Genomic DNA, 16,548 nt, shown 5'->3' with positions numbered 1-16,548 from the left:
CGGATGTTTGAAGTTCTAACCCCCCTTACTTCACAGTGTGACTGCATTTGGAGATGGGGTCTTTAAAGAGGTGATTAAGGTAAAATAAGGTCATGAAGGTGGGCCTTAATCCTATAATATGATCAACACTCTTTCTTGGTGTCTTTAGTGTTGGAGTTTTTTTTCCTTTTTAAAATATCTTCAGTGGGTTAGGCCTCTTTTATAAAGTCTTTTTGGGCAAGGTGGAAACAATGTTTTGTCTCCTGTCAGTACATTTCCTGGAAATAATCACAAACAGGCCTTCCCACCCCACAAAAAGCAGCTGTGGCAGCAACCTATGTTCAAGCTCTCTGAACGATGTGAGAGTCTGAAAAAGAGGAACTCTCGCATATGCTGTTTTGTTCATCTTTGCTTTCCTCTTTCTCAGAACAATTTCAAAAGCATCTTGGAAGAATTAAAAATGTCACCGAAGGGCAGCTTGTGAGAGCACTGGTGGGAAGGGAGAAGGGCAGACGGGGGAATTTTTGTGGGTTCGCAGTAACCCTCCTGCCAACTTTAAGCAAAGTGAGTAAAGGCAGCAGAAAATAAGGCAGGTTTTCATCCAGATCTGACAAGTGCCCTCTTCCAAAAAGAACTTGAGAGACATAGATATTTCACCATAAAATAAATACAAGTAATACAAATACGACAAAGGGACAATTGGGTTTGCAAGGCAAGATGGGTCCGAGGGTGAGATCAGTAGCAAAAAGCATGACATGAAGTACCCAACTTTTGCTCATGGTGGGCCACTGATTAGCTTTAGGGAGTTTCAGGAACTTGGTCAGAGAAAGAAATTTCTTTTTTTTTTTTTTTAATGTTTTATTTATTTTTTTAAGACAGAGAGCATGAGTGGGGATGGGGCAGAGAGAGAGGGAGACACAGAATGCAAAGCAGGCTCCAGGCTCTGAGCTGTCAGCACAGAGCCCAGTGCGGGGCTCAAACTCACAAGCCATGAGATCATGACCTGAGCTGAATGAAGTCGGACACTTAACTGACTGAGCCACCCAGGCGCCCCAGAGAAAGGAATTTCTGTTAGTGACATCTTTCCCAGTCTCCATGAGCTCCGTAGACATAAGGCACAATCATTCATGACACCAGGGGCAGAGAAAATCATCCTTCTGGTTAAGCCTTCAGGGTAGATGATTTCTTATAATCCGCTTCTATTCAGTGTAAACCGGTGGTGTTATACTAGAATTCATTTCACCAAAAGCAATTTTATGGAGTTGGCAGGGGAGAGGTGCTAATAAAATCAATGTTCAGTATAAAATCAACGGGAGCATATATAGTATATACATGGCATTCTTTTTTTGGTGGGGGGGGTGGGGGTGGGGAATGTTCTTGCTCCGTGCCTTTATTTTGGAATAACAGAATCACAGAAATTTGATACTGTAAGGGTCTGCAGTAACTAAGTCCCCATTTCTTTTTCCCGGTTGAGGAAACTAAGACTCGGGTAATTTCAAGGTCACACAGTGATCAGCGGTAGATCTGGGGACCAGAAGACACATTTCCCGCATCTCAGCCCAATGCATTTGGACATCAAAGGATGCTTAAAAGTCTTAGTTTGAACTCAAGTTTTCAGAGGTCATTAAACCTACATTACTTGTAAAAAGCCTTGCTTTTAGGCATTCATCTCTGTGCAGACAGCTGAATGCAGAATAGAGTTGTTTTTCCTGTGAATGGGTCATTGTTCTATTATGATATTTTACCTGTTGATACTCCAGAGATCATTTTTTTCTAACTGCCTTATTGTTCTATGACCAGCATTCCTTAGAAGGACTTTGTTATATAGAAACACTGGCTTTGTTTTGGTGCCAGTGAAAACATTCATGTAAACATAAGAACGTTTGCTCTTCATGAGGTTTGAAAAAAGCAGAGGAGTATTATTTTTTGACTGGCCTGTTCCTTTATGGAAGAATTATTTCCATCTGATCTTTGGGGAACTCAAAATGATATGTTTGCCATAATAATCTGGAGCAGGAAGTCAGAAGATAAGATTGTATCCTTTTTGGAAAAACAGAATTAGACAAAGAGTCGGAAATATCAAATTATCTCAGATCAAGTATCCTCTTAATTTGAAACATTTCTTTTCTAAATGCACAATTGGAAAAGGATTCAGGCAATGTGCCCTTATGTGATTTAAGTGCAGGCAGAATTCTGGCACTTAAAAATGGCATTAAGGTCACCTTTATTTTCTCCCAATTGCTGCTTACACTGAATTTGGTTTCTGATCGCCAGAGCTCTATTAAAAAGAATGGAGGGAAATCTGTTACTTTAGGCCCTCTCTTTTTAGCCCTCAAATCTATGTCTATTACCTATGGAGATGCTCAATATATCCTCAATGCAATTTTCAAGCAAATAGATACAACCTCCATTGTTCGCTGGGATAAACCAAAGTATGAAGCAGAGAGGCACCGGACTTGGAACAGAACTGGGCATCCCATTACTGCACTAGGTGTTCATTTCTGTTTTCATTACCTATCGTCAGCAACTGCCACATTCTGGTCCCCTGCCCATCAAAAGGAGCACCGCTGGCAGTCCATTGTGGTGGAATAGACCATCTATATCCTTGGAACATCACTTAAGTACTAAAAATACTGTGTTTGGAGAATTTTTATCAAAGTCTTGATTTTAGCGTTCTGGAAAGACAATTATACATACGTGTGTTGGTACAAAAAAGTAAAATTTGGGGTCTGTCCATTTTCTTTTTTCTTTTCTTTTTTTTTTTTTTTTAATGTTTATTTCTGAGAGAGACAGAGTGCAAGCAGGGGAGGTGCAGAGAGGGAGAGGGAGACACAGAATCCGAAGCAGGTTCCAGGCGCTGAGCTGTCAGCACAGAGCCCGACTCGGGGCTCGATCTCACGAACCCTGAGATCATGACCTGAGCCGAAGTCAGACGCTCAACTGACTGAGCCACCCACGGGTCCCTGTCCATTTTCTTTATGTCACTCAAATTGCCTCCTATATTCTGAATGGTTGAAGTATATTATCTCCTAACTCAGGTATTTTACATCAATTCCAACATCCTGGATTTAATTTATATCCCTTAAAAGCTTTTATTCATCCATTGAAAAAAACCTACAATGATTTGTTGAGGCCTTGGTATATACCATGCTCTGTACCTTAAAACATAATTTAGCACTTGAAAATTTCATGTAAGATATTATTTACAGGGAACATGGTAAATACTAATGAAAATAGTAATTGAAAAAGAAAATAGACTTTGTGTGATGCTTGTAACTGCATAAAAATGTATCCCATCAGGTACAGAGTAAGGGGAAAGGAAGACTCTCGTATTAGGTGTGAGTGATTTTAGAAAAGATCGTTTCCTCAAAAATAGTTAGAATTTTTATTTTATTGTTTTAAGAACAAAAGCCAAGGGGCGCCTGGGTGGCTCAGTCGGTTAAGCTTCTGACTTCGGCCCAGGTCATGATCTCACGGTCTGTGAGTTCGAGCCCCGCGTCGGGCTCTGTGCTGACAGCTCAGAGCCTGGAGCCTGCTCCGGATTCTGTGTCTCTCCTTTTCTCGTGCTCTCTCTCTGTCTCTCTCGCTTTCTCTCAAAAATAAATAAACATTAAAAAAATTAAAAAAAAAAAAAGAACAAAAGCCAAAAATAAGTTCAAACATACATAAAATCCAAGCAAGCTAATTCTGAATAATTCAAGATGTCAGAATTTCCTCCTGTATTCTTTCCTCTTCTACCTCCAACACCTTGTGCACAGCCTGGCGCACGAAAGTTTCTCCAGTGTTTGTGGAACGAATTCAGGCGACTTCCAGTGCGGGAATTACAGCTCCTTTTCATCAGTTGGCCCGATTTTCACAGAGGCCTGTGTGGCACTTGCCTTCTAGCAGGCAACACCGTAACCGTGTTCTCTTTTGCATTATTTATAGGGATATTTTGCACCATCTCCCTCTGTACGTATGCTGCCAGCATCTCCTACGACTTGCACCGGCTCCCGAAGCTCATTTATAGCCTGCCTGATGACGTGGAACATGGCTACAGCTGGTCCATCTTTTGTGCCTGGTGCAGTTTGGGCTTTATCGTGGCAGCTGGAGGTCTGTGCATCGCTTATCCGTTTATTAGCCGGACCAAGATTGCCCATCTAAAGTCTGGCAGGGACTCCACGGTATGACTGTCCGCACTCAAGTTCACTGCTCGGTGGCCCGTCCACAGTGCCGACGACTCCTGAGAGGAACGTGGTGGAATTCAAGTTGGGATCCCAAGCACAAAGCGGTCTTTTACGTTCCAAACCGTTGCCTGCCAGCCCTTTCTGGACGACTGATAGAAAATCACGCAAAACCTCCATACCTTTCTACGGACAAGACTACTGTGGATTCAAGTGCTTTAATGACTATTTATGCTTTGACTGTGAGAAATTGGGAGCAGTGCCATGGAACATTTCTAGGTTTAGAAAAAAGGGGAAATTGCAATGGGAAAATTTGTATGATTGCCGTTTATTTCAGAAAGTTTGTATATAACAATTACCCGAGAGTCCTTTCTATTTGCAAAAGGGTTCGTAACAAAGCAAGTATAATTTTCTTGTCATTGTACCACGCTTGTTAAGTTTTAATGCGGTCCCTTCGGCACGTGTCCTAATGGTGTCTTGTGTCAGCACCAAATATCTGTGCATCATTGGTGGGTGTTCCTTGTCACGGGAAGATTCCTCTTCTGTTGCCTTATTTATTTATTTATTTATTTATTTTTAATGGAAGTCTCTTCTCTGTCTTTGTACCGGCATCCAAATCCTAAGAAGAACAGACCAACCGTGTAAGAGCTAATCCGTGACACTATGCAGTATTGTTCGATGTCTTCCCTGTTGGTTAATCTCTGTCTCTTTCTGTTAACTGGATTTCTGCATTAAATGACTGCCCTCTTGTTAGTCTGGGTGTGCTTTTTTTCTGCAGTGGTAACGGGTCTCCTTACCCATGTGCACAGGGAGGAATTCTGTTGTTTTAGTAAGACTCTTGCTAAGGCTTACTAGTTGCTTCCATTAGGTTGGTTATAATTTACCTTTTGTGGCAGCCACACACTTGCTATTTGTGTGTGTCATTTTCAAACTTCTTTCTATGGTATTTAAAAAATTTTTCCTCTCTCTTCCTTTATCATCTATCTGGTAGTCAGCCCATGCTAAGGAACCACGGTCTCTCCTTTGTCCCTGGACCTCCTAGGCCAGCAGGTTTCAATCTTGGCTGCACATGAAGAATCACCTGGTGAGGGGCGCCTGGGTGGCTCAGCTGGATAAACGTCCGAGTTTGGCTCAGGTCATGATCTCGGGGTCTGTGAGTTCGAGCCCCACGTCGGGCTCTGTGCTGACAGCTCAGAGCCTGGAACCTGCTTCGGATTCTGTGTCTCCCTCTCTCTCTGCCCTTCTCCCATTCGCACTGTGTCTCTCTTTCTCAAAAATAAATAAACATTAAAAAAAATTAAGAAAGTCACCTGGTGAATTTCTCAGCCACATCTAAACTGGGCCCCTCCTCAGACCAATTGACTCAGAATGTCTGCAGCAGGGCCCAGGCTTGAGTATTTTTGAAGCAATATCGCAGAAAATTCTGATGTGCAGCTGGATTGAGGTCCCTGTTCTGGGCCAGCATTGTGGTAACCTCCTTAGTAGTTAACATTTATTTCACACTGAAGGTGTGCCAGTAAGTGGGCTATGTCTTTTTTCCCCCCAGGTATGATTTCATTTAAAAATTTTTTTAATGTTTTTATTTATTTTTGAGAGAGAGACAGAGCGAGTGGGAGAGGGGCGGAGAGAGAGACACACACGCACACAGAATCTGAAGCAGGCTCCAGGCTCTGAGCTGTCAGCACAGGGCCCAGTGCGGCCCAGCAGTGAGATCATGACCTGAGCCAAAGTCAGATGCTCAACCGACTGAGCCACCCAGGCGCCCCGGTATGATTTCACTTAACCTTCTCAAAAGCTCTGTGAGACAGGTACTTTTATTCTATTTTTATGATAAGGAGCTGAGGATCAGACTCCGACTCAATTTGCTTCATTTTTTTCTCAATCTTTTTCCTATGGCAGGGTATAGGACAAAAGTTAAAATCCTTCTATTGTGTTTCCTTGTTTTTAAATAGAAGGGTGGACACTAGCGAACTTCTAAGCTTTTCCTTTTCCCTCTGACATTATCCTGTTTCCTGCACACAAGGTGTGCTAATGCTACTCGGTAAAATAGGGGAAGATGCCATATCCGGAAGTAAGACATTGTTTCAGATTTTTTTTCGTGCCAGATATGTTTTTCTTTATTATAAAAGCTGCTTTGGTACTTGCGGAAGGATAACGATAATGATCATCTACCCCCTCCCCCCTCCCGTCCCCTACAAATAAAGCCTGATTTCCAAATGACAGTGTCCACCTATTGTCACATAAGCCTTTTGGAAGAGGTTAAATGATTCCAGTGACCACACAGGCTCTCAGGGCCTGTGGAGAGATTCCTCAGCAATCTCTCAGGTCTGTTTAATAAACCCATCCCTCTGAATGAGATCAGAGACATATAGCAAGGGGAATTATTTTCATTTATTACTTATGTGGGAAATGCTCAAAGCAGGAGAGCTGTTTCTTTGAAGTCTTCTTTAGAGATCCCCATAGAAGATGTCAAGACACTTCAACATTTATATTCCAACCACCAAAGCAGTGTCTGAGTGAGTGACTTTTGAAGTTTCTGAGAAGCTTCCTAGGGATTCGAGGTGAGAATGGAAAAAAGCCTCGAGTGACAGAAGGTTGAAGGGTTCACACACCACAAAGATGCCCAGAAGCCAGGGGGGTTCAGTTACATTCAAACGTGTGCTGGCAAAAACAGAGCCCCCCCTGCCTTCCAGCCAAAGTGAGCTCAGAGCAAGGAGTGATGTGCCCAACGGTTCCTTGCTTTCTATTTACTGTGAGCAAATGTTGCCAAAGTCAGGCATTGGGTCCCCAGTCCTTGGACTTCTCTTAGGAGTGTTTTCTTAATTGGCTTATCAATGAAGAATGATGGAAATGGCCGCTCGGTCCTGCATGGAAGAGAATAATTTATTGAGACGATCTATTTGTTCTCTTCACGTCCTCTCTGTCCCGCTTCTATCTGCATGCTGGTAGCCGGACTATATTCTTTTGCCTTGGGGATTTTTCTGCTGGGCACAAAGCAGAGGTGGTTGAGTTCATTGAAATGATGCAATGGATCCAGAAAGGAGGACAGGCTAGCAGGCTGACTTTGTGGGCTCAAAGTGCTCAAGGGCATCTCAGAGACTGAAATAGACAATCATGACAATCACATGACTGGCTGGACCGTACCCTCCCCGAAAGGTATCAGGACCACAGAGAGGATGGCTGTGTGGAGCGTCCAGGGAAACCAGGGTGTTCAGGGAAACTGAAGCCCTTGGAACAATGGGCTTCTCAGTCGTAGCCAGTCTGACCCCTGGCCCAGGGATGTTGGCACAACTGTGTATGTGTGTGTGTTTCCCCAATAAAGACTGAGGGCTAATTCCTGCCTTCCTCCCCCACTCCTGCAAGATAGAGCTTTGAATAGAAAGTAAGTGGATTTACAGAACACTTGGGATTGACTAGATTAAGAGTCATGTCCATATGCCATATATAGACAACATTTACCAAAAAAGAGAGCTTTATCCTAAACCTTGATGAGGTAATCATAAGCCCCACAGGCCTCTCCTTTTACCAATGTTGTCCTTGGTTTCTTTGCAACATTGGGACTATTGCAGCCCACTCTGAGGGAACCCCAACCCCTCTTTCATTGGAGTATTATGGACCCTTGATAGTCAAGAGTCCAGGATGTAGGAAACTTACACAGAATGTGATTCCTCTATAAGAGCACTATATCTTTCAACAGTTATTTATTGAGTGCCTACTGTGTGCCAAGTACTATTCCAGGCATTTGGAAAACATCAATGAAGCAAAACAAAGTTTCTTGCCCTCGTGAACCTTATTCTAGTAAAATGCGGCAAAGTACAAGTAAAAATTAAAGTCGCCCTTTTAAGCCCCAAATGATTTCATAAATCCAGGATTAAAGTAATTCAACACAGTTACTAAAATAAGTTTCTTTTGAATTACACTTTCATTGGCTATGCACTTCATATCGAATCTATCCTCAGTTACACAAAAAGTACATTATTAACTTTTTGGGGGTGCTGGGGCATGGCCTCTCCAGGATTTCCCGTTTGAAATTTAAACCTGAGAACAACAAAGATGTTTGGCACAGGTAAACCTCAATTTACCTGAGCTGAGGAACCCGGGTTCTTGGGCATTTAAGGTTACCTAAGCTAAAGACAAAGAGGAATCTAGGATCCTGGAGACTCAGAAATCTGCAAGGTCAAGATGAACTACCCAATAAAAGCCAGTCCATCTGGGATGCTAATGCCACATGGTCACTGCCTCCAGGTCTCTGCTCAGGCTGTTTCCTCCGTTGGGGACTCAAACTTTGCCTGGCTCACGCTGACTTTTCCTTGTGTCTCAGCTTCCGTGCAATGCTCCTGGAGCCTGCCTTTTGCCAGTTACGCTCTGCATGCTAACTGGGTATAAACTGTGTCTTGTTTGTGTTTTGTCTCCAGTGCTCAGCCGAGGAACACAGTCGGTGTTCGTCAATCTTTGTGGAATAAATGCATGAATTCCGAGGCACAAAGATAAACTTTCATCTCTCCTGGACAGAAGTGACTCCCTTTGTACCACTTGTAGGGAGCTCATCAAAATATATACGGTAGTATAATCGGCTAAATGGAATGAGAATATAGCTTGGCAAGCAAGTAAGCCTCATTAGAATAATTAAAGGGACTATTAACCCAAACTAGCCCAGATGTAACTTGAAATGTGTTATGAACTAAGTACTATGGAACATTTACTTGATGGCTCAAATACTATTAAGTTAGTAACCTCAATATGATTCTACACCTCAATTTAAAGCTTTCCCATTTATGTGCGGGTATGTTTTAAATCTCTAATTGGAATTCCGAAAGGAACACTTCAAAAATGACTTCCTTTGAATGCAAATAGCTATACTGACCAAGAACCCTTTTAAATTGTGTTGGTTGAGTTTCTCCAGGACCCTGTCCTTAGATTCAAAGGAGATGAGGACAACCACAAAAGCTTGAAGATGCTCAGGGCACCCCCATTGGAGACTGGGAACATGGCTGTCCCATGTATTTCCCCCCATATGCAATCTATATTTTTCCAACCTTCAAAGCAAGGTTTCTACTTCTTCTAAAACCTATTAGCATATGTCTTCTGGTAGCTTCCATAAAAGGAAAACAAACTGGTCGGCTATAAGATACTTTTCTGTCCTTATTTTCTTTCTTTTTTTTTTTTTTTTTTCCCCTCCCCATGGCATGTACTGTAAAATACTGCCTGCTGTCTGCTGTCTGGGGCTGTGCTCAGGCTTCTCTGCAGACCGGAACTGTGAGAAGACCATGGGGCTGGAAAGGTGAGAATAAAGGGGCAGAGGAGCAAGTGAGATTGCAGAGATAAGGCAAAGGTATGTTGGCTGCCCTAAGGAAGCTGGGTTTCATTCTGGCTGCGGTAAGCCATGAGAGTGTTTAAGGAAGCACAGTGATGTGATCTGATTGTTGTTTTCCAATGTCGGTGTGGCCACTGGGTGAAACATGGATTGGAAGAAGCCAGTGGAGGTGAGGAAGCCAGTTGAGGAGGAGAGTGTTGCAGGAGTCTGGGAGACGTGATGGTGGCCCGGACCAAGAAGGTGAGTGTGGATATATTTCAGAGATGGGTCTGACAAGACTTGCTGGGTGGATGGAGAGGCGGAAATAAAGGGACATTATCAAGGATGACAACTAAGCAATTTTTAGAGTTAGGTTATTTACTAAGGAAATTATGATTCTTGTATTAAAAAAGTGATACGGATTTGAAAAGGAGGGAAAAGATACTAAGTTTCATGGCGAACCCAGTGTCACCTAGGATGGCATTTACCCTTAACTGAGTAGAACCCAGGGCTGAAAAGCTACGGGTGAGAGTATGGTCCAATGACCCCAATGCACCTTCTCCCTAATTGATCCAACTACCAGCCTCATCTTCTTTGATTTCTAGTTATTCTCCAGAAGCTGCCTATGCCCAAGCCACTAATCAGTTTGAGTGTGAACTTGAGAAATTAGCGGTGACTGTGAAGATTTCAGTCCAGGCACAAGGGGAAAGCGTGTAGTGATTGGAAGCGAATGGAAAAGACAGGTCATACACGGGCCTCCCCAGCGTACATCATACCTGATAGACTATTGGTCCGCTTTTATTACGTTTCTATCATGTCTTAAGACTGGCATTGCCAACGTGCACAAGATGCACAGACCACTGCCCCATGATCTGCTCATTTTGGATGACCGAGGCTCTGATGAGTGCATGACCATGGCCTCGAGTGCAGGTTGTGCGGATGGATGAACTATGCCTCAGGCTCTTAGGGAATGTCCTCAATCTACAAAGGACCTTAGAGGTAAATTCCCCCAATATCTGCATAGATGTGGAGTGACATCCTCTGGGAATTCTGGAAAGTACACGGAAGCCTTGCTAGAACGGGGATTCCTGGAGGGTCTACTAGATCCGGACAAGAATCTGGACTGGGACTCCATTGACTACATCCCCAGAACACAATAGGTACCCATCAATCCCAGCCAGATGTCAAAATCAGGGTGCTTAGTTCTTGAATCATATAACACCTTTCATTTTTATCCTCATGGTTTTGCCTGCCAGTCAAGTTGACTGTGATGAGCACATGAGTACTTGCTTTACAAACTTGTCTGAACCGAACTTCACTCAACAGTGGCTTCAGCGGGCTTCAAACTCATTCCCTGCCCGTGACACACATCCTGTCTCACCACACGGGTTGAAACTGTTGAGCCTAAGAGGACAAAAGGAACCCAGAAAGCTGCAGAGATTGTTGAGGCTTTCTCATTTCTCTTGAAGCCCTGGGCTTCCTTTCATTACTTCTGGGTTCTACTGGGTGCTCAAAAAAACCCCACCTCTCTCTCTTTGAAGTCCCCGATTCTAAACGGATGGTGCTGGAGTTCCATTCCGGCCAATCCGGATGTCTCCTACGTTCATGTAAATGTTGGATGTAAACAAGAAGTGGAAAAGAAAGCTCTGACTTTCAAAATCCTCTCCAGACCCGTCTTTTGGCATTGAGAAGATGCTACATGTAGGACTGATTCAGCATTTCCTCAGTGCCAAACTCTATCTTGTTATTATCGCCTCTACATTATGGATGGCACAACCAAGGCTTCATAGAGGTTAAAGAACCTTCCCTAAGATCCTAAGTGGCAGAGCCAAGGTTTGGTGGTGAATTTTTCTGCTTTCCCACATAGCATCCTACCTGAGACCCAGCACAAGCAGCAATAGTGCATCTTTACTCATATCTGAGGTTATTTCCCCCGATTATACACATCTAGATAGATTCACATTCCCCCATGGTTTTCGTGGTTCCCCTTGGAAGTTACCGTTCTGCAGTTTTTTTAAGTTTATTCATTTATGTTTTAGTAATCTCTACACCCAACATGGGGCTTGGACCCTGACCCTGAGATCAAGAGTCGCATGCTTTGCTGACTGAGCCAGCCAGGCACCCCTGCTCTACAGTTTTTAATCAGGTAGCTGCATTTCTAAACCAGAGCACACACTACCCTTTGTAATTCTGTAAAGAATGCCAGACCTACTTTTATAAGCACAGAACCTCTCCTTACTGATTGACCTTCAGGAGCCCCTGTCCTCTGCAGTAGCCTAAAGGTATGACAGCAATTTTAATTACCTTCTTGGCACTGTTCCCACAGAACATTTTGAGAAATTCCCATGTCACCAGGACTGCTCAAAGATTAATATTTAAATGGGTAGATCCTCCTTACTTTGTCCTGTGAAAGCATCCCTGGTGGCTTTTTAAAAATTATTCAATGAAAGCAATTACTCAAAAAAGGAGGCTATATAGTCTTGTGGTTAGAGATAGGATAGGAACTCAGAGACACATGACGTTTAGTCTTTGTTTTGTGACTATGTTCCACAAAGTCAATCATCTCTCCTGAACCTCTGGAGACATTCAGGTGCTCATGGGCTTTCCAGGGACTCTGGCAATACCACACGTTTAAGAAGCCCGTGAAATACTTTGAACACCTCTGTAAACTTTTATATTCTTTTCCAGGTTGAATGTGAACTAATCTTTTGTAATGTGAACGAATTTTAAAAATACAGCATGTAGGGGCACCTGGGTGGCTCAGTCGGTTAAGCATCCAACTTTGGCTCAGGTCATGATCTCACAGTGTGTGAGTTTGACTCCCTCGTCAGGCTCTGCCCTGGCATCGTGGAGTCTGCTTGGGATTCTCTCTCTTCCTCTTTCTCTCTCTGCTCCTCCCCGACTCATGCTCTCTTTCTTAAAAATAAATAAACACTGGATTGTGATCAAGATGGCGGAGCAGTATGGAGACCCTCCGCTTTTCTCATCCCTGAAACACAGCTAGATAAGCCCCAAAACATTTCGCATACCCAGGAAATTGATCTGACTATTAACACAACAATCTGTATAACTTGAGACAGAGAACTTGGCAGGTACATAGTGCAGGTGTACTGGGGGAGAGGTGAACTGGGGGAGAGAAAAGCCACGGAGGGTAGGGAGCTGTTTTTGCAGAGGAAGGACAGAGAAAGGGGGAGAGTGCAGCACTTCGGGAGAGTGCAGGAAAAACACTCCCCTGAAAGTAGCTGGAGAGACAGAGTAAAAACAGTTTTACTGTTGCTCGCAGGCAACTGAACAAGAAATCTGTTCCCCAAAACCACTGATGGGAAGAAAGGAGAGCGTTTCAATACCACCAGGATTCTATAAACAGTGGAGTGAGAGTCTGAAGTTCCAGAGCTCAATGCCTGGTGGTGCTCTGGTGAGGAAGCAGAACGAATCCCCGGGTCTGAGGGGTCTGTGTGCACACAAAGAGAAGCAGTTCTCCTGCTTGGAGAGTAATTGGTAGAGGCCATACAGCCTCCCCACAGGCAGAGGTGACCACTAAACCAGCCCCGCAAGAAATTTTAAGGGGAACTCTTTAAGTGGAGAAAAGAAAAAACAAAACAAAAAAGACCAAAAGCAACAAAAATGAGAAAGGACCAGAGAACGTCACCAGAAACACCAACTCTACAGGCAACGTGATGACACTCAATTCGCATCTTCCAGTACTCACTCTAAATGTCAATGGACTAAATGCTCCAATCAAAAGACATAGGGTATCAGAAATAGATAAGAAAACAAGACCCATCTATATGCTGCTTACACAAGACTCATTTTAGACTTAAAGACACCTGTAGATTGAAAGTAAGGGGATGGAGAACAATCTATCATGCTAGTGGTCATCAAAAGAAAGCCAGAGTAGCCAAACTTATGTCAGACAAACTAGATTTTAAAATAAAGACTGTAATAAGAGATGAAGAAGGGCATTACATCATAATTAAGGGGTCTATCCACCAAGAAGATCTAACCATTGTAAATATTTATGCTCCAAATGTGAAAATACCCAAATATATAAACCAATTAACCACAAACATAAAGAAACTCATTGCTAATAACACCATAATAGCAAGGGACTTCAACGCCCTATTTATAGCAATGGACAGATCGTGTAAGCAGAAAATCAACAAGGAAACAGTGGCTTTGAATGACCCACTGGACTGGTTGGACTTAACAGAGATATTCAGAACATTTCATCCAAAAGCAGCAGAATACACATGGAGTGCACATGGAACATTCTCCAGAATAGATCACATACTGGGTCACAAATCAGCCCTCAACAAGTACAAAAAGATCAAGATCATACCTTGTGTATTTTCAGACCACAAAACTATGAAACTTGAAATCAACTACAAGAAAAAATTTGGAAAGACCATGAATACTTGGGGATTAAAGAACATCCTACTAAAGAATGAATGGCTTAACCAAGAAATTAAAGAGGAAATCAAAAAGCACATGGAAGCCAATGAAAATGAAAACATGACAGCCCCAAACCTCTGGGTGGTCATAAGAAGGAAGTATATAGCAATCCAGGCCTTCCTAAAGAAGGAAGAAAGGTCTCAAATACACAGCCTAACCTTACACCCAAAATAACTGGAAAAAGAACAGCAAATAAAGCCCAAAACCAGCATAAGAAGGGAAAAAATAAGGTTAGAGTAGAAATCAATTATACCAAAAAACAAAACAAAACAAAACAAAAAAACAGTAGAACACATCAATGAAACCAGAAGCTGGTTCTTTGAAAGAATTAGCAAAATTGATAAACCCCTAGCCAATCTGATTAAAAAGAAAAAGGAAAGGACCCAAATAAATAAAATCAAGAATGAAAGAGGAGAGATCACAGCCAACACAGCAGAGATACAAACAATAATAAGAGAATATTATGAGCGATTATACGTCAATAAAATGGGCAATCTGGAAGAAATGGATAAATTCCTAGAAACATATAAACTACCAAAACTGAAACAAGAAGAAACAGAAGATTTGAACCGACCCATAACTAGTAAAGAAATTGAACTAGTAATCAAAGTCTCCCAAGAAAACAAGAGTCCAGGGCCAGATGGCTTTCCAGGGGAATTCTACCAAACATTTCAAGAAGAATTAACACCTATTCTTTTGAAGCTGTTCCAAAAAATAGAAATGGAAGGAAAATTTCCAAACTCACTCTATGTATCCAGCAGTACCTTGATTCCAAAACCAGACAAAGACTTCACTAAAAAGGAGAACTACAGACCAATTTCCCTGATGAGCATGGATGCAAAAATCTTCAACATGATGCTAGCCAACTGGATCCAACAATACATTAAAAGAATTATTCACCATGACCACGTGGGATTTATATCCAGGATGCAGGCTGGTTCAATATCTGCAAAACAATCAATGTGATACATCACATCAATAAAAGAAAGGACAAGAACAACATGATCCTCTCAATAGATGCAGAGAAAGCATTTGACAAAATACAACATCCTTTCTTGATAAAAACTCTCAAGAATGTAGGGATAGAAGGATGGTACCTCAAGATCATAAAAGCCATATGAAAGACCCACCGCTAATATCATCCTCAATGCGGAAAAACTGAGTTTCCCCCTAAGGTCAGGAACACAACAAGGATGTCTACTCTCACGACTGTTATCCAACATAGTGTTGGAAGTCGTAGCCTCAGCCATCAGACAGCGCAAAGAAGTAAAAGGCATCCAGATCAGCGAGAAGGAAGTCAACCTTTCATTCTTTGCAGATGACATAAAACTTAAGTGGAAAACCCAAAGACTCCACCAAAAAACCGCTAGAACTGATCCATGAATTCAGCAAGGTCGCAGGATATAAAATCAATATACAGAAAGCGGTTGCATTTCTATACATTAATAATGAAGCGGCAGAAATAGAAATCAAGGAATTGATCCCATTTACAGTTGCTCTGAAAACCATAAAATACCTAGGAATAAACGTAACCAAAGAGGTGAAAAATCTATACACTGAATGCTATAGAAAGCTTATGAAGGAAATTGAAAAAGACAAACCCACACACACAAATGGAAAAACATTCCATGCTCATGGATTGAAAGACCAAATATTGTTAAAATGTCAATACTACCCAAAGCAATCTACATATTCAATATAATCCCTATCAGATTAACAACAGCATTCTTCACAGAGCTAGAACAAAAAAATCCTAATATTTGTATGGAACCAGAAAAGACCCCAAATAGCCAAAGAAATCCTGAAAAAGAAAACCAAAGCTGGAGACATCACAATTCCGGACTTTAAGCTGTATTACAAAGCTGTAATCATCAAGTCAGTATGGTACTGGCACAAGAACAGACACACAGATCAACGGAACAGAATAGAGAACCCAGAAATGGACCCACAAACGTATGGCCAACTAATCTTTGACAAAGCAGGAAAGAATATCCAATGGAGTAAAGATACTCTCTTCAGCGAATGATGTTGGGAAAACTGGACACAAAATGCAGAAGAATGAACCTGGATCATTTTCTTACACTATACACAAAAATAAACTCAAAATGGATGAAAGACTTAAACGTAAGACAGGAAGCCATCAAAATCCTCGTGGAGAAAATAGGCAACAACCTCTTTGAACTGGCAGGCAGCAACTTCTCTATTGACACGTCCTGGAGGCAAGGGAAACAAAAACAAAAATGAACACTTGGGACCTCATCAAGATAAAAAGCTTCTGCACAGTGAAGGTAACAATCAGCAAAACTAAAAGGCAACCGATGGGATGGGAGAAGATATTTGCAAATGACGTATCAGATAAAGGGTTAGCATCTAAAATCTATAAAGAACTTATTAAACTCAACACCCAAAAAACAAATAATCCCATGAAGAAATGGGCAAAAGACATGAATACTTTTCCAAAATTAAAAAAAAGAAATTAAATAATTAAAAAAATAAAGTGAATGTTTTCACTGTGAAAAATTAAAAAAATTTAAATCGTAAAAAATAAATAAATAGGAGTGCCTGGGTGGCTCAGTAAGTTAAGTGTCTGACTTCGGCTCAGATCATGATCTCATGATTCATGAATTCAAGCCCTGCATTGGACTCTGTGCTGACAGAGGC

At 42.0% G+C, this 16,548-nt stretch overlaps 1 protein-coding gene across 1 annotated transcript in view; it reads left to right on the top strand.

Annotated features, from left to right (window-relative positions):
* Positions 1 to 5,130, top strand: part of TMEM178A (transmembrane protein 178A) — a 52,393-nt gene extending 47,263 nt beyond the window's left edge. Inside the window, exon 4 of the mRNA XM_030311244.1 lies at positions 3,907 to 5,130. Coding sequence (XP_030167104.1) covers positions 3,907 to 4,148 — 242 coding nt within the window. The 3' untranslated portion in view covers positions 4,149 to 5,130. The remainder of the gene's footprint in view (positions 1 to 3,906) is intronic.
* The last annotated feature ends 11,418 nt before the right edge of the window (positions 5,131 to 16,548 follow it).

Source organism: Lynx canadensis, chromosome A3, assembly GCF_007474595.2.
Source record: "Lynx canadensis isolate LIC74 chromosome A3, mLynCan4.pri.v2, whole genome shotgun sequence".
Taxonomy (NCBI): domain Eukaryota; kingdom Metazoa; phylum Chordata; class Mammalia; order Carnivora; family Felidae; genus Lynx; species Lynx canadensis.
Note: the sequence above shows the minus strand (reverse complement) of the source record. Positions and strands in the feature narration are given on the sequence as shown.